Genomic DNA, 21,978 nt, shown 5'->3' with positions numbered 1-21,978 from the left:
ATGTCATACACTGGGAGACAAGAAGGCCTCATGTCCAAAGCTCTGAAGAGAGTCATCACCTTCCTCCATCTATCCAGGACTACCCAGGCCAGCACGGCTTCCTGCTGGCTAGCTGGGGCAGCTCCCTGTTCCCAGACTGCACTTTCACAGCAGGGCTTCTTCACTCTCCTCTACGCTAGACAAACGTCTGTAGCGTAGCCTGGTTTAAAACTCACCTCAGTCTTGGAGCAACTCTCTAGCCTCAGCTCCCAAGTGGGGGATTCCAGGATTGTCATGCTCAGCCCAGCCCACCAGGGCCCACATACACAACACAAGCGTGTAATCTTCGACTGTCCAGTGCCTGAATCCATCTGGGCCTGCAGGTGGACCCTGCGATGCTTTCCTCGGCCACACCGGGACACAGTGCACATGGCTGTATCTCTGTGACAGGACTGAGTTGGCTGATAGCATCAAATTTAAAAACATGTAGTCGGCAGATTACAAAAATACAGATTTATTGTGTTTCATTGTTTTTGCAACTGTACAGAGACCAAGACACATAAACTTAAGTCTTCATGTTAGATATAAACAAAAACACCAAAAATATAAAAACAAACCGGGAAAGCTTTCAGGAAATCCCTCCAAGCTGCGTCCTTATTAAAATCACAATGGTGGGAACCGATCTGTCGTAATCTACAGTCACTGGTTAATGCTGCAGCAGCAGCAGGGGAAGAAGAAAGCAATGTAGAGTTACGATGGCTCAGTTCTGTAATCCCAGCACTTGGGAAGCTGAGGCAGGAGGATTACAAGTCTGGAACTGGCATAGTCCACACCGTGAGTTCTAAACCAGGCTAGGAGACAGAATAAGACCCTGACTCAGAAACTAAAAGTTAAAAAAAAAAAAAATGCAGCCATGGTTTTGATGTAGCCATAAGTGGAAGAGCTGACCAGAGGCCATGGTATGCAGGTGACCTGAGATTCCTGAACCCAAAGACAAACAATCCAGGATGTTTGCGGTCTCTCGTGGTGAGAAGGTTTGTGGGAAGGTTTGTCCTAACGCCCTGAGGACACTTTGCAGCGGTAAGATCCCCCAGGCAGGCAGCTCTGACTCCTCTCAGTTCCCAGCCTTTGAGCCTTTGTCCTTGAGAGACAGAGAGCATACCTGCCAGTTCCCGACAGGGGAGACGCAGAGGGACCACTGTCCCTTTGTCCCCTATGTTTCAAAAGCTATGGGATGACAGAGCTTCAAAGGAGGCCCAGCAGTCTTCACTCCTCACATGGGGCATTATCCCAGCAGTCAGAAACCCAAGGGCAGTCTCCCACGGAGCCGTTTCTCTGGGTCAGTTCCGTGACTCTGAGGCCGTGGGGCTGCGGACTGTCGACATGAGGTGTGACTTGTAGGTTTTGCTCAGGCCCGTCATCCAGAATTTCAGTAGCTTGACATTGTCCTCCTCTGACGCACCTAGGACGCTCAGGAGCTTCTGTGTGTCCTCCTTGGGGCGACTGTCCACCTTGGTGAACTTAAACAGGACTTTCACTTTGCTGCAGAAAACAAAAACCAACACTCAGACCCAAGGCCCAGTAGCCAAGCTTGACTCATGGGGCCAGGGAGACTCCCCACCAGTGAGAGCTGCAGGCCCCTCCACACAGAGGAAGGGCCCATGCAGCACACCATGCTTAGGGCCTCCCCAAGAGAATGGTGTACTGCAGTCCCCGCTACCCAGGATACTGAAGCAGGGGGATGCCTTGAACCCAGGGAATTCAAGGCCAACTTGCCTAAGACTGGGAGAAAAACCCCTCTCAGAAGAGAGAGAAATTTATAAAGAAATATTGCTCTTGGGTTTCACTACATTATCTGAAACCAGGAAAATGTTCAACTAGTTCAGTTATTTGATAAAGAGACTACTAAAGCTGGAGGAAACAAGCAATGTGCTTTTATCAAGCCGGAAGGATGGCTGCCCAGTGCACCCTACTGAGCGTGCCCAGCTCAGCCACCCAGCACCCTCCACCCCTCCAAAACCGAAAGGGAATTAAGGAATAAAGAAACCAGCGCTTTGGCTTCAGACACGCGCCCAGCACCAAACCTCAGCAGCTGCTCCCACCTCCTGGGACACAGGCAGGAGAGACCAGACCACTTCCTGGGTCACCACGCTCCGTGGTGGCAGGGTTGGTGTCTGAACACCACTCTTAACTCCACACTCACAGGCTCCTATGGGCCACAGCCTGGCTTCTCTGGTTTGCTCACTTGTTTTTTTTTTTTTTTTTCCAGACAGGGTTTCTCTGTGTAGCCCTGGCTGTCCTGGAATTCTCTCTGAAGACTTAGGCTGGCCTCGAACTCAGAGACCCACCTGCCTCTGCCTCCTGAGTGCTGGAATTAAAGGTGTGCACCCTCCACCGGTGTGGGAGCCCACTGCCATAGAGAGCTGTCCCCTGAACCCCCTCACCACTGACACACACGCACATGTGAGCATACACACACGCACACACGCGCACACACACACAAAGCTGGGGCTTACTTCATCCACTCCTCCTTGAGACAGATGAGGCACTGTTCCACCACATCCACAGACAGGTTCTGGTTGGTCAGAGCCGCCTCGATCTTATTCAGGATGGTGGGCCCAACTGGGGGGAGGTAAACACGGGTGAGGGAAGAGGCCGGGGCGGCCCGCCCCTTGCCCTGATGAGCCGGGCTGCCGGCCGCAGCACCCACCTCTGTCCGAAGCCACCGGGCTCCCGCTGCTCACCACGAACTCGTACTTGCTGAGGGACTGGTCATCCTCGCACCCGGACGAGTGGAGGCCTGAGCGCGTGGCAGCATGCACCTCCACCACAACCACAAACTCTGCAGCGAGGAAACATGCACTGTCACGTGAGGGGTCCCCCACCCCCAGGCACACACGGTCAGGGCCAGGCCTCCCGGGAATGGAGGTGCTGTTTAACTCTGGTTGAGTTAACGCTCGCTCAGCTAAATCAGAAATCACAGATGTTAACTCCTTCCACGCCATCCAGTGGTTCCACCGTTACTCTAGCCTGCAGCTCAGTGGTTCTCAACCTGTGGGGCGCGACCCCCTTGGGGCAGAACAATCCTTCCACGGAGGTTGCCCAAGACCACCCGGAGTACAGCCGGGCGTGGTGGCACACGCCTTCAATCCCGGCGCTCAGAAAGACAGGGGCGGGAGGATGTTGTGAGTTAGAGGCCAGCCTGGTCTGCAGAGTCCAGGATAGCCAAGGTGACACAGAGACACCCTGTCTCAAACAAACAAAACAAAACAAAACAAAAAAAAAGATCACTGAAAAACGTATTTTTATTATAATTCATAACAGTAGCAAAATTACAGTTATGAAGTAGCAACGAAAATAATTTCCTGGTTGTGGGGGGTCACTACACTGTGAGGAGCTCTATGAAAGGGCCGCAGAGTTAGGAGGGCTGAGAACCAGAGCTGTAGGCGGAAACCACCCTGAGGCTCGCCGGCCACACAGACACACACACAGCCAGCGTACAGACACTCCACACCAACAGTTCGGCACAGACCAGCACCAATGCAAACGAGGCACTGCTCCAGGGGCTCGGCACGCCCCCACCCGTCCATCCGGGACTGCCTTGCCCTAAAATCAGTGACGTGGATCCAGCTGTGCCCCTGGGCACAGGAGCCTTTCAGAGCAGCAGGCTGCACGTGTCTCAGAGAGGGTACGAACCTGAGGCCAGCACGTGGGCAGGGACAGGCACGGCAGGGCTGAGCCCTAGGAAGTTGCAGCGGTAGGCTTCCTCATACTGGCTGCTATACGGGATGATTCGGACACAGCCGACGGGCAGCATGGTCTGTGGAGACAAGGCAGCTCGGAATCTGCCCAAAGCATGCTCTGCAGCTGCTCCACAGCCCCCATCCTTAGCGTGCCCTGGTCTCTCAGCCCACAGGCGGTCTCCCACCAGGATGCTCCCATGGCCGTCAGTCAGGCGGTCCCGACATCTGCTGCCTTATCCAGTCTGGTTCACTGCACAGAGAGGCACTTGTGGGCCCTGGTGGCCGGCCGGCAGACATCTGTGAGCTGCTCCTGACCACCGCCCAGCTTGAGAACGGCCAGGCAGCATGAGCAAGTGCTGAAACTTGCCCAGAATTGCTCAGAACTTCAGACTGAGAAAGGGGAGACAGCGTAGCTGCCAACAGTGACTAGACGGGTGCCTCCCACGGGCGTGCCAATGCCCGCCATCTTCACCAGGCAAAGAAAACTGATTTCTGTGCCTCTGCACTGGTAACCCGGATATTCTGCTCCAAGTCAACCACTGGCACACAGGGAAAGGTTCTCACCCGGAGGACTTCAAATGCTGAGTGGACGAGGTTCACGTCTCTGCTTTTCCAGATCACCTGGTTTCCCATGAGGACATGCCAGGCCAACGTGCGGAAAGATGGGGCACCCAAGACCTGAGGCACAGCACACGCTGCTTTAGGCACACTATAGGAGCCGATCAGGCCCCAAGTGCTCAGAGGCCACCATCGCTTACAATAAAGACCCTCACAGTCAGCAAAGGCGAAGTTACTTTGCTTCCTGGGGATTCTGGTTCTCTGCCCAAGCCTGACAGGGGACCAGAGAAGTCACCAGATCCCAAAGGTCAAAGGTATTACATTCTTTTTTGTTTGTTTGGTTTGGTTTTTCAAGATTCTCTGTGTAGCCTCGGACTCGTTTTGTAGACGAGACTGGCCTCAAACTCAGAGATCCGCCTGCCTCTGCCTCCCAAGTGTTGGGAAAAAAGGCATGCACCAGAGAGAGAGAGAGAGAGAGAGAGAGAGAGAGAGAGAGAGAGTTCTAGGACAGCCAGGGTTACACTGAGAAACAGTCTCAAAAACAAACAGACAAAAACCAGTAAAGAAGCAAATGGTGTTTAACTCTGACAGCTGTCCCCCTCTCTAGACAGGCTGTCCTGCTGGAGTGTCTGGACATCTGGCTCATCACAGCTGCACCAGGCAGAATGAGGGCTCTGCCTCCACCAGCTGGGTGTGCCCACGTCCAGGCCCTCACCCAAGCCGGCTGCACAATGGCCTTCTTAATAGGACAGTTCTTCAGTGACGGAGGCCAGGGCCGGGCCTGCTCTCTGTCTGTGCTATCTTTGTTCTTTAATCCAAACAGCCCCTCTCCTCCCTGTCTGCCAGTCACTCCTGCAACACTGATGGAAGATACCTTGTTCCTTGAGGCCACACATGACTCTGAAACAACACTGATACATGTTCACACAATAATAGTAGTAAATAAGAGGTAAAAACTCCTCATTAAAAATAAAAAGAAATATAGTATGAAAAGCAAACCTGGTGAGCTTGCACAGGCCTCTAATCCAAGCACTTGGTAAGCTACGTAGCGAGTTCAAAGCCAGCCTAGGATACAGGAGACCCTGTATGTATACAGACAACAGTATGGAGAGGGGGCAATCAATGTGCCTTCACCTGGAGCAAGCCTGACCTCTCGTCTGACCCTACAAACCATGCTCATTCTCATCAGACTGTTTTCGTCTCTGGCGTGTGTATGTACCTCCCACTTCATGTTGTCTGCTGGCTTTCTCAGGCTAAGTGACAATCCGCTGTCGAGAGACACTCAAACAAGCAGGCTGCCTGGTAGGCTCTGCCCTATTTACTGTAGGGATGACTACTGCTTAGCCTGCATACAAACAGATAATAGTGCTCTCAGCCTCCTCAGGCGGTTCTAGACTGACAAGGTTAGAGGAACACCGGAGACCTTACAGACACAGACGCTGGGCTGGACAGAGAGCCTAGCTTCAGGGCTAAGTGTGAGGACTGGAGCTTGCACTCCGGAACTCATTAAAAAAACAAAACAAAACAAAAAAACCTAGCAGGTAGCCAGGCTTGGTGGCACACGCCTGTAATCCCGGCACTCAGGGAGGCAGCGGCAGTCCGTTCTCTGTGAGTTCGAGGCCAGGCCAGTCTACAAAGTGAGTCTAGGACAGCCAGGGCTACACAAAGAAACCCTGTCTCAACAAACAAACAAACAAGGCAGGCAGGGAGCTGGAGAGATGGCTCAGTTAAGAGCACTGGCTGCTCCTCCAGAGGACCCGGGTTCAACTCCCAGCACCCCCATGGCAGCCCACAACTGTCTGTAACTCCAGTTTCAGGGGATCCGACACCTTCATATAGACATGAATGTAGGCAAAAACACCAATGCACATAAAAATTTTAAAAATATATTTAAAAAACACCAAGCAACAACAACAAAACAGCTGGCCATCGTGGCGCATACCTTTAATCCAAGTACTTGGGAGGCAGAGGCAGGTGGATCTCTGTGAGTTCCAGGCCAGCCTGGTCTACAAAGTGAGTCCAGGACAGCATGGACTGTGACACAGAGAAACCCTGTCTTGAAAAACCAACCCCCCTCCCCCTACATCCCCCCCCCAAAAAAACAAACAAAAAAACGCAGGCAAAGTGTTTGCAGCCTAACGCCAGCACTGTGTCTGGCTTGCCGAGCTCCAGCCACAGGAGACGGGGTAAGTGAGGAGGTGAACATACCGTGGCTGGCACAAAGCCAACTGACTGCCCGAAAATCCACTAGTGGTAAAGCACCCGTCAACTAGCGACAAAAAACACCCGGAAGAGTGCGCCCTCTACTGGAGGCCAGGTGCTGTGGCACTCCGTGAAATAGACGCTCTCAGAAGTCCACTCAACTTCCCACTCAGAGGCTCCCCTTCTGTGCCTGGCGGTGCAAGGAATCTCTCAGGACTTCAAAACACATCTGCGCTTCCAGAGTGCAGGTATTGGTGCTTTGCAGAAGGCGAGCGAGACCTATCTGGCTGGCATTTTTAAAGACACCAACCTGTGTGTGATTCATGCCAAATGTGTAGCAATTACGCCAAATGATATCCAGCTAGCACGCCGCATACGAGGACACACTTAAAGAGTCCATCATGAGAGGGCTGGAGACGTGGCTCAGTGGTTAAGAGCACTGTCTGCCCTTCCAAATGGACCCGGGTTCAATTCCCAGCACCCACATTTGTGGGCTCACAATTGTCTGTAATGCCAATTCCAAGAGATCTGATACTTTCACACTAATGCCCAGAAAATTAAATAAGTTATATATGAAAAAGAGTCCACAATGAGGGGGAAAAATTTCTTTGAGAATGAACTATTATCAGTAGTTCTGAATGTTAGATACTTTTTCATGGGGTCAAAAGGTACCGAAGTATATGATTGTGAGTGGAAAAACAGGGGGCAGAAATCAGGTATTGGCAGTTTTTCCAGCTTCTTTTGGGTGTGAATCTTTAATATAAATGCAAGATCTGAAACATTAATGCAAGCAAAATGTTCCAGTGAACACATTCAGCTTCATAATAATTATAAATAAATGTGTTAAAATTTGGTTTTTTATAAGTAAATCTCTCCCTGACTGCAACTAAATAGTGTTTGTAGCACTTTTATCATACAGCAGATCCCATCCATTCACTGCACTTTTCTGAGTTGCCTACACGCAAGAACACGTCTTTCACGTTGTCTGTCTTCTGTGCTGTTCTTGTAAGTTTGCTATTAAAAAATATATGTGTACAATATATAATGATATAAATATGCAGGTAAAGCATGTTTACCTGCTTGTTATCCTATAGCTGGGAAGGCTTGGGAGGCAGATCCCTGGGGTACAAGAGCCAGCCAACCAGCATACTTGACAAGCCCCAGGCCAGTTGGGGACACTGTCTCAAAATACATAGTCAACGGCACCGAGCGCTCTGGCCTCTACATGTGTGTGCACACACATGTGAGTGAGCGCACACAAACACGTCACCGGATGCCTGTGCTGTCACTAGATGAACGCTGCTCCTGGAGTGGAGACACCTGAGATCCACCGTGCCCTCAGCCATACACCCACTGAGACATTCCTGTGTCACCCCCGCCCGTGGGTGTGGAAGAGGCCAGGCCCCGAGGACAGGTTTACTGCACAGTAGCCTGGGCTCCCCTCACATAGGACTGCATCCCCTCGCTTACCTGTCTCATGTGTCGGAGGGACTTGAAGACGGAAAGCTTGGGGGGCTGCCAGCTCCCACAGGCTGAGAGAAAGGACGGCTCTGTGGGGCAACCGGTCCGCTCTCGCCCTTCAGCACCGTCGGGCATCACAGGGGCTTTCTCCTCCTCTTCAGCCTCTGAATTGTCCCAACTTTCAGACTCTTCCTCTAAGTCTACAGGACAGACAAACAGGGCGGATGTGAGTGCGCCTCCCCGGAGATGCTGCAGCCTGCTGTGTGACCATCCCTGCCTCAGGCACCCACAACTACCAATTCCTGCGGTATCCCAGAGAAGGCAGGGGACTATGTGCTACCGACTGGGCATCTGGGGGTAGAGGGAGGAAGGCTCGGGCAGAAGAGACATCTCAGAAGCTCCTCCTGGAAGATGCTGGCCCTGCTCCACTGCCGGGAGGGAAGCTTAGCAGTGAGACGCAGACACCACTGCTCTGCGGGGGCGAGGCTTGTGCTCCATGCACTATTCCACCCCCAAACCAGACAAGACACTGATGCTTTACTTCTGTTAGTCCTCATGGCGGAGCCTCACAATGACAGCTCTGCTGCATGTTGCAGTGAGGACAGGGGGGGCCCTAGGTACAGAGCCAGATTTGAAGCCAGATCTCCCCAACTCGAAAGCACGCCTGAGCCCACACTCAGATCCATCATAACACAATTCAGTTTAAATATGGCCGAGGCTGCTGTCCACCCCCACATCTCACTCTTCTCCCAGCAAACACATCCTGCAGAACCTTATCTAGTGAGCATGCTATACTAAAACATCCTGCGGCTGACCGATCCGCCATGACAGGAAAGCAACTCCAAGGTGGAGCTGATACACCTTTGAGTGAGTCTCACTCTGGAGACCTCACTCCTGAGTAGCTGTCAGCGCACAAACCTGCGCAGAGTGAGCGCTTGCTAGTGACGACCCGGAGAGCGCTCTAACTACTCACAGCGGAGTTGATTGCAAAGCTAGTAATGAACTGTGGACCATGTACTGTGGGTGCCCACTGCTTCTCCACCTCTCAGCCGTGGGGGAGGGAGAATGGGACAGGGTTATGGACTCCAGAACTCAGAACAATCTCGGTGGAAGCTGAGTGAGAACTTAGGGCTGTAATCCTGTGTTGGGACTGCCCTAGGAAGTCAGCTGCACCGGATTCTACACCCAAGGGGTAGAGATTCTAATCATGGGTGTACGGATGATGTCCAGTGATTTCCTTTGAACTGAAACATCGCCTCTAAGAAGGAGAAGGGAGGCTCATAACATAACAAGTCTCAGGAAGTTCCTGAAACTAACAAGATTCACAAGGCTTCTCTCCAAGGCTATAGAAGCAAAAACAATTGCTGAGGAGGAGACCAGCTGAGCTATCTAGAGGAAACTCTGGCAGGCAGAGCTGCCTGGAGACAGCCCAGTGGAGATGCCCGCAGGGGATGCCCCAACCTGTCGAGCCACCTGCAAGTCCCACAGGGAGCCCCAGGGAGCCCCAACCCACTTGGGATAGACCACCAAGGCACCATCAAGGGCGATGAAACAGAATCATAACAAAATCACCAAGAGCATGGGGTCAGTTGTCACAAAGGCCCATCACGCTCATTCACAACCAGATGCCCTTGTACCAGCTCCACTCACTGGGGCAGCCACAGCCAGGGGCATTGCTGCCACCACAGACAGCCTAGCGGAGGTAAACAGCCTCACCAGCAAGCTTCTCCATCTGGACCAGGGTGTCCTCCGTGGGTGCGCCCTCCAAGAGCTTTTCGGTCAGTCGGCTACCACATGCCTTCAGGAGCCTGGAGACGAATACAATGCCAGCCATGAGGTATCCCTGACAATGGATACTCACTCTGAGGCCTATAAAGCCCTTGGTTCAACTCCCAGCTCACAGAAAATGGCCTACGGAAGCCTATTTGAGGAAGCTCCCAGTCCCCACCACTGAGGAAATATTCTGTAGGCCACGAGCTTGATCGTCCATTAAAGGAAATGAGAAAACTAGGGTAGGGGATTCTGAAGGACCTGTCAAGTTTAATCCCAATTCAGAAGCCACCTTTGAGACAAAAGGGGAACCCGAACATCGGGAGAACGTCAGACAACGCCTTAGTTCTGCTGAGTGAGGCCCTTATGGCTACGTAATAGGTGGGAAAACACAACCTAAAACATTCCAGACAATTCTCAAAGGAAGAAATTACAAACGCCCCGTGAGAATATGAAAAAGTAATTGGTGTCCTTAACTATCAGAGAAATACAAAATTAAACTACCTTGAAATTCTGTTTCATATCAGGCGGCGTGATTGTCACCAAGAAAACCAAGGATTGGGGGCTAAAGAGACAGCTCAGCATTTGTTGCTCTCCCAGGAGACACAGGTTCGGTTCCCAGCACCCACAAAGTGGCTCCCAACCATCTGTAACTGAAGTTCCATGGGGCCCAACTCCTCTTCCTCTCCTTTCTTTCTTTTTAAGCTCCACAGGCACCAGGAACACACACAGTACACGCACATACATGTAGACAAAATACTCATACACATAAAATAAATATATCAACAAAAAAGAAAACCAAAGACAACAAATGCAGGAACGGATGAAGAAACCAGAAAGCTTACGCACCACTGGTGGGCATGTTAACCGGTGCAGCCACCTTGGAAATCAGGGGCGATTCCTCCAAAACCATCCCCATTATACCCCTCCTGGGCACTCCCTGAAGGGCTCTACACTGCCACACACACCAGAGATCCCTAAATATTGCTACAACGGCTAAGCAACAGGTCCAGCCTAGGCCCAGCCTAGGCTCTGAAGGTTCCATTTCCCAAACTTCCCAGTTTAGGGAACAGGAGCTCCCTGTTCACGGCACACCCATACATCAGACCTTCGCTCCACAGACCAGCTGACCTCGACCCACCAGCAAAACCTCCCAGACCTGAGCCCAAAGCACCAGCTACCAGCTCAGGAGAGGCCTGAGCCAGAAACCTGCTGCCATCTTTAGAGAGAAGACTTGGTGGTCTTCGTACAGAAACGTCCTCTGTGTCAGTGCAAAGCGAGTTCTACCTGGGAGTGTTTCCGGCCAGCGGGGGAGACAGACAAGAGAACAGGCCTCCGAGTCACAGCGGACACACAGGCCCACACCAGCCAGCCCCCCCGGGGAGGCAGATGGGCGACTCTGGGTTGCTGTAACGGCTCACAGGTGCCAAGACCCATGCTGCCTTACCAGGCAAAGGAGGTGTGCAGGCAAGCCCACAAGTTGTCGTCACTGGTCAGGGAGGTCAGAGAGCGGGCGGCGTTGCCGTTTCTCTGGTGCAGGAAGGGGGTGAAGGCGGTGTTCATCCTCTGCGCGCGCTGCGGACAGCCAAACTGCTCTGCCTCAAACACCTGAATGCAAAGGGCGGGGCAGGGGGCCCCCCCGTCAGTGGCGGCTGCCGCCTCACCTTTCAGTTACCGCCACCCCGTCTTCCCAGAGTCTCCCCACTCTGCTCTCCTGATGCAGAACACAGTCCACGCCAGCAGCCTGACAATGTCTGGCAGAACGGTTCGGCTGACCGAGGGCGATGGCGCACTCCTCTCCTAGCCTACTTGGCTCCTTGACTCCCTCTGGAGTCTGTTCTTGCACTCTTGGTCGCCCCCTGTCGGGCACATGACTAACTGCACACCTGTGCCCCCAGCTGTTCCACCTGCCGAGATGAACGGTGAACAGCCTCTTCCTCTACTGCCCTCGGACAGAGATGGACAAGAAACAGGCCATGGACACTAAGGGTCTGTGACCAAGCCCACGCCCGTCGGTACGCTCTTTTGCAGCCCTAGCTGGGGTGGGTGGACGGGGAGTTCTAGACAGGACTAGCAGACAGTTTGGGTCCTGGAGGGTACAGGAAGTGAAGATACCAGGCAGGAAGCCAGAGGCTGAACAGCAGTTAAGACAACAGGCTGAAGGAGCTCCAGAGTCGTGGGTACGGTGCAATCAGGAGAGCCTCAGGCTGGTTAGGAGGAACAATGGTCCCCATCATGACTGAGGCCGTGGCTACCAGTCCAGCCCCATCGCAGAGGCCGAGCCAAGAGGCCCACTGGACACTCGACATCCAGGCCCACCCTCCTCCCTGCTCCAAGCATCACCTTGAGGGCCTTGCCCTGGAGTTCACTGATGATGCCACGGATCTTGCCCAGCAGGAAGGGCCAGGAGTTGATGAGGTAGATTCGATCCATCATGATGGCGATGATGCTGTACCAGCGCTGGAAGCCTCGGGCCAGGCTGTCTTTGATGAAGAAGGTGTGGCTGAACACAAAGCCGTGCTGTTCATCACCAAAGAAGATGGGGCCTTCACGACCAGGGCATACCTTTGGAGGGAGACACACGGCTTCAGGGAGAGTCCTAACTTTTACCTCATGCCTCTGGGGGCCCTTTTCCTGTTTTCGGTGGTGCCAGGGTCAGGACCCAGGGCCTGTCCTGTTGGTGCAGGACAGAGCAGGCCAGTGTCCTGTCACTGAGCTGCACCAACATTCCAACTTGCATGGACTGGAGAAACAGCAGATGCAACGGCTACTGCTGGGCCTGCAGAGTGAAAGAGCTCCCTCCTTTAAATTAAGAGAATGTGGGGGGAGGTCATGTCACAGGAGGGTAGGTGCTTGCAGAGGCCAAAGGTGTTGGGCCCCAGGATTTGGAGCCACAGGATGTTGGGAGCCAGCCCGTGTGGGATCAGGAACTGAGCTCAGAGCTTCTGTATCAGCAGCCACACGGCCTTAAGCGCCGAGCCACCTCCAGCCCCGCACACCCTGTTTTTGCGGGGTCCTTTGGTCTTTCCCTCCTGACCAATTTGCTGAGCATGTGACTACTGTGCACATGGCATCTGGCTGCAGCTAAGCATACAGCAGGAAATAGAAACGAGGTGTAAAGGGGCTGAAGAAGTGGCTCAGTGGGCAAGAGCACTGGCCGTTCTTCCAAAGGACTCGGGTTCAACTACCAGCACCCATACAGCAGCTCACAACTGTCTGTAACTCTAGTTCCAGGAGATCTGACACCCTCACACAGACATACAAGGAGGCAAAACACCCAAGTAAATAAAATAAAATAAAAATAAAATAAAATAAAATAAAATACAAAGAACTTTCAAGTCAGCCAGGTAATGGTGGTGCAGGCCTTTAATCCCAGCACTTGGGAGGCAGAGGCAGCCAGATCTCTGTGAGTTTGAGGCCAGCCTAGTCTACAGAAGCAAGTCCAGGACAGCCAGACTCCAAACAGAGAAACTCTGTCTTGAAAAAAAAGAAGAAAGGAAGAAAGAAAGATAGGGAGGGAGGGAGGGAAAGAAAGAAAGAAAGAAAGAAAGAAAGAAAGAAAGAAAGAAAGAAAGAAAGAAGAGAAGGAAGGAAGGTATAAAGCAGCAGGGAGAACAGGCAACATGCACGAGGGACCACGCAAGTTGGAGACAGGGCAGTGAGGCTCAGAAGCTGGAACCACCTGTGTGATGGATCAACCCTGCAAGCTGAGACTCATACCCCACCGCAGTAGTTCAGGAGCAAACCATTCTTTGTTGTTGCTGTTTTTAAGCCTTTCTTTTTGCTTTCTGCCTATGAGTGTTTGCATGCAGTGCTCCCGGAGGCCAGAAGAAGGTGCTGGATCCCCTGGCACTGGAGCTACAGACTGTTGGGAACCAACATGTGTGTGCTGGGATTGAACTCTGGTCCTCTGCGAGAGCAGCAAGAGCTCTTGATCACTGGCCGACCTCTGCAGCCCGACCCATTCCTCAGAAGGTTCTAAGTGGAATGGCCGTTGGTACAATATAAAGCTGATGCAATAGACCACACAGCCGAGGAACTGTTGTAGCTAAGAAACATGATCATCAAGAATGGACAAGAAGGGGCTGGAGAGATGGCTCCGAGGTTAAGAGCACTGGCTGATCTTCCAAAGGTCCTGAGTTCAAACCCCAGCAATCACATAGTGGCTCACAAAAGATGAGATCTGATGACCTCTTCTGGTGAGCTGGTGTACATGCAGATAGAACAATAATAATAATAATAATAATAATAATAAAGAATGGACAAAAAAAATAAGTCTTGTTCAAAGTGAAAAGCTGATGCCTATTTCGACAGTCAGACCCCACAAAGACTTACTCTTCAAGCCGTGACTGGACAGCCACGCTCACACAGCACTGCCAAGAGTGCCCCTGCCGACTATTAACAGCCATACACCTATAGTCCCGTGTTTTCCCACAGACAGCCCGACCCCGGCCTTACCTCACAGCTCAGGCTCCGGACACAGGCCTGGCGGACGATGCTGAAGAGCTGCGGGTGGTTGGGGTGCTGGTGGCTGACGTACTTGATAGAGGTCTCCTTGTCGTGACTGATATAGCCTGGGTGGCCCACGGCAAGTGATCGGCAGCCCTGCACACAAAGGACAGGATGTCTCTTAGCTAAAAGCAGGCAACACATCTAAATGCAGAAAACAATCCTTTTTAATTTTTAAAAAAGATTTATTTATTTATTTAGTGTATTTGACTGTTCTATCTGCATGTAGATCTGTGCGCCAGAAGAGGGCATCAGATCTCATTCTAGATGGTTGTGAGACACCATGTGGGTGCTGGGAATTGAACTCAGGACCTCTGAAAGAACAGCCAGTGAGTGCTCTTAACCACTGAGCCATCTCTCCAGCCCCTCCTTTTTAATTTTTTAAAAATTACTTTCTCAGCCAGACACGGTGGTGCACGCCTGTAATCCCAGCACTAAGGGAGGCAGAGGAAGGCAGATCTCTGTGAGTTCAAGGCCAGCCTGGTCTACAGAATGAAGTTCCTAGACAGCCAAAGCTATATAGAGAAACCCTGTTTCATAGAACCAAACCAAACCAAACCAACAAACAAAAAAATCAACTACAAAAAGAAAATTATTTTTTTCCCTTTTAATGGCTCTTGGAGAATGTATTATCACCTAATTGGAATAACTTCATTTAAATATGTATAAGTGTGTTTCTTTCTTTGTTTGTTTGGGTTTTTTCCCCCAAGATAGGGTTTCTCTGTGTATCCCTGACCGATCCTGGAACTCTCTTTGTTGATCAGGCTGGCCTCAAACTCACAGAGATCCACTTGCCTCTGTCTCCCGAGTGCTGGGATTAAAGGCGTGCACCACCACTGCCCGGCTTTTTTTAAGTCAATATGTTTCTCTATGGCTTTTTCAATCATCTTTAGTGTTCTTTTTCCTCCCCCCTCCCCACTCACAAGAGTAGATTCTCTCCTTCCACAGTGCGGGTTCTGGGAATCAAACTCAGGCTGTGCAGCAAGCACCTTTAAACACTGAAGGCATCTTGCCAGAGGCCCATGACCCCACAAACACACAAATACAGACCTTTAATTCTTTTAAGACAGAGTCTCACAATGCAGCCCAAGCTGACATGGGACTTAAGAACCTCCTGCCCCAGCCTCCTAAATGCTGGAACTACAGGCATGCGTTGCCAAGCCCAACTTCTTGATTTCTTTATGCATAGAAATAATTCCCTTTTGGGGGCTGGAGAGATGGCTCAGTGGTTAAGAGCACTAGCTGCTCATCCAGGGTTCCTGAGTTCAATTCCTAGCACCCACATGATGGCTCCCAACCTTCTATAATAGGATCTGATGCCCTCTTCTGTCATGGCGGAATGCATGCAAATAAGAGTGCAAATATGCACAAATAAACAAATTTTAAAAAGAGAGAAACAATTAGCTTTTAATTTATACTTAGACTGGCAGTAAGAAGAAAACCAGGACCAAAGGGCAGAAAAGCTATCCACGGCTCGTAGTAACAGCTGTGACGTGGAAGCTTGCTTGTAGGTATGATGAGTTTTCCACTGCTAATCTCACCCAGCCCTAGCAGTGGCCCTGGGAGGGACTCTCAGGGGGAAGGCCCATTTTACAGACAGCTGAGGCTTCGCTGAGAAGCAGCTGGACTCAGGGTACACAGCCGCCACGTCACTCTTGGAAGTGATGCTCCTCAAGCCGGCCTCTTTCCTGAACCAGAATGAATGGCAGGCAGGGGAGCTTGGTCCCAGGCAAGACAGGCGACAGCACATCAGTGAGGGACTTTAGAGTGTCAGCGTGAGCAACCTGAGAAGCCACCACTGTAAGCCCCGAGCCACCAGGCTGGAGCTGTCAGAAGCAGAGGCTGTGTAACCAGCAAGGGTCCCAACCTGGGACACCGCCACCGCCACCGCCACCGCCACCGCCACCGCCACCGCCACCGCCACCGCCACCGGGTAGGCGATGAGGCAAGATCCTCCCTGGGAGTTCCTCCAGGATCCTGGGCCTCCTGGGCCGCCCTTTAAGACAATTCTTTCCCTCTCACTCCTACCCAAACCTAAACGGTCTTCCACATTTGTTCCTCTATCCTGTCCTGGTCCCTTAGTTTCCCACCGCCAAAGACTTCCTCCGGTGAGGTCTGGTTCTTGGCAGAACCAAGTGAATGGCACTTGATGCCTGTCCACTCCGGCAGCAGCCGGAGGCCCTACCCAACCCGGCCAACCCCAGCAGTGGCTGCCTGGCACTTCCCCCTCTCTCTAACAAGGAGGTAACTGAACTGAAGCAAGGTGGCCTAGGGCACACAGGGCGGATCTCGGCTGGGAACACCCATAAAGGGGCACAAGCCAGCACCGAGTGGGTTAAACTGGCTCCTGATGAGATAATGAGAAAAAGGCTCTCAGGACCCTGGGGGGGGGGTGTCTCCCATGCTCCCTCCCACCACCCATCTCTCACAGGAAGACTAAAACCACCTCCTTATCCCAAAAGACACTTGCCTCACACATGTCCGATTTCTTGGGCCCCGGGCTGCTGGACTCAGTGCTGGCACCGTCGGCTGGGCTGTGGGCACGGACCCGGCTGCTCATCTGGATGCCACCCTCCTCTTCCTCGGCCTGCTCAGCCTGCCCAGGGCTGTCCCCACCTCCAGCACCCTGGGGCAGGGGAGCATGCAGAACTTCCGTGCAGAACAGAGTGCGGGGGCCATGGAGCTCGCAGAAGTGGCACAGAGCGACGATGGCGTTCATGGTGCTTGGGGATGCCAGAGGCCTGCAGGGTAAAGACACGATGTGTGGGACCGCCCCTGCCCATGCTGTGAAACCATGCCAAGGCCTCTGACATACTGGGGCCGTGATGGTAGGCCTGGTGGGCTTCTGCTTGGCAGAGGAACGCCCCCAGCTACGCCCTCAGCACTGCTGAGCACCCACTGTGAACAGCCACCATGTCAAGGGCAGGAGAGACACAGGGGGACAGATGGAAAGGCAGAGGCTAATCTCATGAGCTCTCTGGCCACAGCCAGGCCCCCTGCTTGGCTTAGAAATGGCGAGGTTTGCAGGGTTCTGATGAAGGCAAGCAAGCGCTGCTCTTCATCTCTGAGGCGGAAGGGGCCAGACAGGAGTCCTACTGCCCACTGAAGAGTGACGGGGCACTGGCGGGAGACGGTGACAGGTGGGGAGGCCAAACAGGACCAGCGTGTCCAAAAAAAAAGAGTAGGCAGACTCTACTGGAGGGAAGAGAGAAAATGGATCATGAAGAGAGGAAACAAAGGAGGATCAGGCGAGGGAGGGCGTGGATGCTGGAGTGACGCCTGCAGAGACTTTTCACTTTCCCATGGAGCTGAGTGGTCCTCAGACATGGACCACGTGACTTCCAAAGATCAAGGGGCCCTCCAGAGGTGAGAGAAGAGCGCTCCAAGCCATCCTGCTGGACCACAGAGTGCTTTTAATAGGGAGAGAAGGGGTGACACTTAGTCTTGAGCGAAAGACAACCCTACAACCCACTGTAGCTGGGACAGAACGAAACCAGGCAGACACGGGACAAGCTCTGGCTGACCCGCTCAAGAGATCTGGGGAGTTGGACTTGACTCCTGTGAGGTGGTCAGAGACAGTTGCAGTTGGGAAGATGACAGAGCTGAGATGGATGGTGCTGAGGGCTGTGCCCAACACCACTGAGTTTCCACGTGCCCGCAGAGTTAAATGCTGTGTCATAAGTATTGTATCACAGGGCTGGAGAGATGGCTCAGTGGATAAGAGCACTGTCTGCTCCTCCAGGGGCCCTGAGTTCAATTCCCAGCAACCACATGGTGGCTCACAACCATCTACACTAAAATCTGGCGTGCAGGTGTACATGTAGATGGAACACTCATACATAAAATAAAATCTTTAAAAGAAGGGGAAGTCCCTTTCTCCACCTGATCCCAAATGATCCCAAATCAGCAGAACCCAGAGCCTCTGAAGAGAGGCGGATGCCAGGAGGTAATTCGCTCCTCCTGTGTGGTGGGCAGCTTCAGCCAGGGCTGGGTGGCTGTGGGTCATCTGCTCCCCGCTTTACAGCTAACCAGAAAAGGTGTTAAAGATGAGAATCTCCTTGGGGTTCTGACAGCAGAGGAGACCACAGCAACAAAGGCAGGGGCGCAGACAGCCACAGCCAGCGTATCTGACCCGTCAACACTCTGGACCATACTGGCTGGCTGGGGAAAGGTCTGGATGGGGGGTTGGTGACCATGTATGTCTTCACAACCATCAAGGCCACCATCACATGTGACAACTCAAGATTTAAGCTGACCAGAGCTAAGCGCAGGGCCACGGCCTCACACAGGGCTCAGGGCTGCCATCTGAATTGTGTGGGTTGGGGCTGGAGAGATGGCTCAGAGGTTAAGAGCACTGGCTGCTCTTCCAAAGGTCCTGAGTTTAATTCCCAGCAACCATAGGGTAGCTCATAACTATTTACAATGAGATCTGGTGCCCTCTTCTGGCATGCAGGCACACACACAGGCAGAGTACTGTATAAATAATAAAATAAATAAATTGTGTGGGTTCCAGGATATTTCCATTAAAAAGAGAAAGAGAGAGAGAGAGAGAGAGAGTCCTACTCGAGGCAACATGGAACTATTTAAGCCTCTGATTACAGGCAAGAGGAAACTGAGCAAAACCCACACTGTCCTCTTTTTGAGGACATCTTTTCCCTAGGTCCTTGACCTCTGGAAGGGTAGGCACAAATATGACCAAAGAGATGTGGCCGGTCAGCTGGCATGCCTGGAAAGATGGCAAAGTAAGAGCTCAGCACGCACCCGCACAGCACAAAGCTGGTGACAGACAGTGTGCTTGGCTGCGCCTCCTCTGAGCTAGCACTCCCGCCTGCCCGCAGCTTTATCTCCAGTGTTTCTGCAGTCGACTCCTGGAGCTCCAGTCTACAGCTGGAGTAGGATTAGCTCAGCAGGTAAAAACAATCAGCAAGGTAGGAGGCTGAGCGCTGGGGGCTTCAACACTTGCCCGTGGGAATCCTGACTGCAGCATAACACGGAAGAGCTGGAGGTAAAGGTCCCAAACATGCCGAAGACCGTTGTCAGGCTGATCCCATCTGAGCACCCGGCCTCCCTGTGCCTGTCCTTACAAACTAGCTCACGCAGGCCGACACCCCCTCCCCCACTCCCAGTCTCTCACACATCTTAAGCTCTGGGACCTATGTTGCTTGTGTTTTTTCCCTTTACAAACGCTTGGCTCCTGTCTGTGGAGATTTTTGTCTAGCATTCACTGCAGTTCCCAACACACAGAAGCACCGAATTACCTATTAGAGAGATGATCATTGTAACCAGACAAACCGGAGGTACCCAGGGGGTGCAGACACAACCATGGTCAAAGCAGAGTCTAAGGATCTAAGGGCACAGACGGGGTTCAAAGGGCTTACTACAGTGAGGCCCAGGACCAGTATGCAGCTGGTTATGGGTAGACACTGGGAATGCATGCACCAGAAGATGCCACTAGGAGAATCAGCCAGCTTTAGCTATGCGGCATGTTCCAGGCATGGTACGTGAGACACTGTCTCATGAGCAGAACGAGTCCCCTGGGGAGGAGGAGAGGAAGCAAGCAATAACAGGATAAAAAGAGGCTGGGGAAACAGAGAGTCAGGGCACAAGACAGAAGCACACATCCTGGGAAAGGGGCCGCATCCTCTTTGCAGGGGAGGAGGGGGCATACTAGGATGAGAAATAAGCATCCTTCCGGGCAAAGCATGCACGTGAGAGCAGCCCTTGGCCAAGGTTCGCCCACGTGTGGAGGGAGCATCAGCACCAACCTTCTGCTTAACAGGTCACAATTCCATCATCCTGCCTAGACCAGATCATGCCCAAGTCCCGCCGGGGTCAGTCAGGTACGGCAACTGCACTTGAATTCAAAGACCTGATGCCCTCTAGAGAAAGAAAGAAAAGAAAAAAAAAATCATATTTTTTTCTAAACGTCTACCACATTTTCACTGAGCCAGCTTCTGTGAGTGCGCCTGACTACCCTTTCCCAGTAACTTTTAGCAATGAAGACAGTGTCTTCGCCGTTACGTTTACTTTCTTTAAGAGGCAGGCCGTGCACGTCTGCTGCTCATCCACACCAGCCAAACCACAGGCCTGGCAAACAATTGCACACCATCCTCCCCCGGTGTCCCCTGGCTTTATCTCACGTCCCTTTCTTGTCTTCTCACAGCACCTGGGCGCTAAGAGTGCCTTGTAGGGCCTGGAGAGCTGGTTCAGCGCTTAAGAGCACTGGCTGTTCTCCCAAAAGACCCGGGGTTCAATTCCCAGCACCCACATGGCCGCTGTAACTCCAGTTCCAGGGGGTCCGACACCCTCACGCAGACCTACATGCAGGCAAAACACCAGTGCACATAAACCAAAAAGAAGCAAATGTTAAGAGCGCCTTGCAGGCAAACACAGGGTTACCAGGATCTCCGCTGACCTCAGCAGCAGCTGTAACTGTCTCCCCCAGGAAACTCATTGCTCCCAGCTGCCACCCTAGAGTGGGTACCCAGGGTGGGTTAAAAAAAAAAAACAAAACAAAAAACAACCCAGCAGCAGGCTATATCACTCAGAACCACTCCCTACTCTCCTCCTGCCAACCCCAGTAGGATTTCCTTTACAGAGCGCCCAGTCACTTGACACCAGCAGAGCAAACACTGTCACGTGCCATGACCTCTCCACTGTTTAATGACAATTATGATAACCTCGCACCTCCAGCACTGCACTGGCTGTGGCCTGTCGGTACTGCGACTTCTCTCTGCTGGGCACCACGGGTAGTGCCAGCACCCCCTACCACCACCTTCGAGTGCCAGCCCGCAGTCAAAGCAGGACCTCCTAGCCCCCTACCGCCCAGTGCTGCTGGTGACCTCCTCCACTGCGCGCCACTGGCTAATCCTAGGGATAAACATTCCTTCCAGAGCATGAAGTCGAGTTAGAAAGCCAAAGTGGAGAGAAGTAAGGTGCCCGGCCTGCCCTGCCCTGTCCTGCCCTGCCCTGTCCTCTGCCGGCTGACCTGCTGGAAAACGGAGATGGACAGTGCTCGGTGAAACTAAAGCAAAGTCCCCGACCGGGGCTGGGTACCTGTCATCTCCCTCTCCCCGGCCGTCACCATCCCCACCATCCATTCAGCCCCGTGGCCCAACACCAACCCAACTCCAGCGCTCGGCGTCTCCCGGACGCTGGGCCGGAACCCGTTCGCGACTGTCGGGGCCCGCGAGGCTGTCACTTGCCGCTCTGCCCCTCGCCAAGTGCTCCCCCGCTCCGCAGGCCCTGCACCGAACCCAGCGCGTGACCCAGCCGGGCCGAACCATCCGCAGAGCGGCGGAGGGCAGGGAGCGCCAACCACCAGCCCGAGCGAGCGGCGCCGGGGCCCCGGGATGCGCCGAGCAACGCTGTGCGCGCTGCGCTCCGCCGAGCAGGAGCCCGTTGCCCCCCGGCCACGCGTGCCCCTGGGCGCCGCTGGTCGCCCCGCGGAGAAGCACAGATGGTTCCGGCCGCCGAGAGAAGCCATTCTGCAGGGGTGACGTCAAAACTAACGTTTCGAAAGAGTCGGAGAGAATTAGTCGGCCGGTGTCCCGGTCCCCGCAGAAGAGGAAAAGAGCCTGAGAAATTGCCTCCGGGCGCTGTGAGTTCTCCAGGCTCCACCGCCCGCCGGGTAAGTTGACTATCAGAGCCACGGTCTCCCCTTCGGGAGAAGTGGAAGATGCGGACAGGTCCTGGGAGGGAGGCTGGGGACAGAAGGACGCAGGACTGCGCATGTGCATATCTCAACGGCGATCTG

General features: G+C 53.0%; 1 protein-coding gene across 5 annotated transcripts; it reads right to left on the bottom strand.

The window, feature by feature from the left end:
• Positions 1-477: 477 nt before the first annotated feature.
• Flcn (folliculin) lies at positions 478-21,827 on the bottom strand. Of its 5 annotated transcripts, XM_060363627.1 has the most exons (14): positions 21,347-21,485; positions 20,389-20,539; positions 19,988-20,101; positions 16,693-16,963; positions 14,172-14,318; positions 12,057-12,278; positions 11,161-11,321; positions 9,660-9,751; positions 7,953-8,143; positions 4,287-4,400; positions 3,676-3,799; positions 2,690-2,821; positions 2,496-2,601; positions 478-1,521 (listed from the first exon to the last, which is right to left on the bottom strand). In XM_060363627.1, exons 4-14 carry the CDS (start codon positions 16,939-16,941, stop codon positions 1,320-1,322), a joined length of 1,740 nt encoding a protein of 579 aa, XP_060219610.1. In that variant the 5' UTR covers positions 16,942-16,963; positions 19,988-20,101; positions 20,389-20,539; positions 21,347-21,485; the 3' UTR covers positions 478-1,319. The 5 variants fall into 5 exon arrangements, with proteins under 5 accessions (XP_060219610.1, XP_021495201.1, XP_021495199.1 ...); XM_021639526.2 differs by lacking the exons at positions 20,389-20,539; positions 21,347-21,485 and adding an exon at positions 21,735-21,827; XM_021639524.2 differs by lacking the exon at positions 20,389-20,539.
• Positions 21,828-21,978: the final 151 nt, after the last annotated feature.

This window comes from Meriones unguiculatus, chromosome 11 (assembly GCF_030254825.1).
Source record: "Meriones unguiculatus strain TT.TT164.6M chromosome 11, Bangor_MerUng_6.1, whole genome shotgun sequence".
Lineage (NCBI taxonomy): Eukaryota > Metazoa > Chordata > Mammalia > Rodentia > Muridae > Meriones > Meriones unguiculatus.
This window is presented reverse-complemented; position numbering and strand designations above follow the sequence as displayed.

Bases quoted from the DNA above. Each gene is read 5' to 3' on its own strand.
- Flcn (XM_021639526.2), bottom strand. From the start codon at position 16,941: ATGAACGCCATCGTCGCTCTGTGCCACTTCTGCGAGCTCCATGGCCCC. The intron at 11,322-12,056 runs GTGATGCTTGGA...CTTTGCATTCAG, and splicing joins TCCAGGGCAAGGCCCTCAAG to GTGTTTGAGGCAGAGCAGTT. The intron at 1,522-2,495 runs GTAAGCCCCAGC...TGTTTTCTGCAG, and splicing joins CTCAAGGAGGAGTGGATGAA to CAAAGTGAAAGTCCTGTTTA.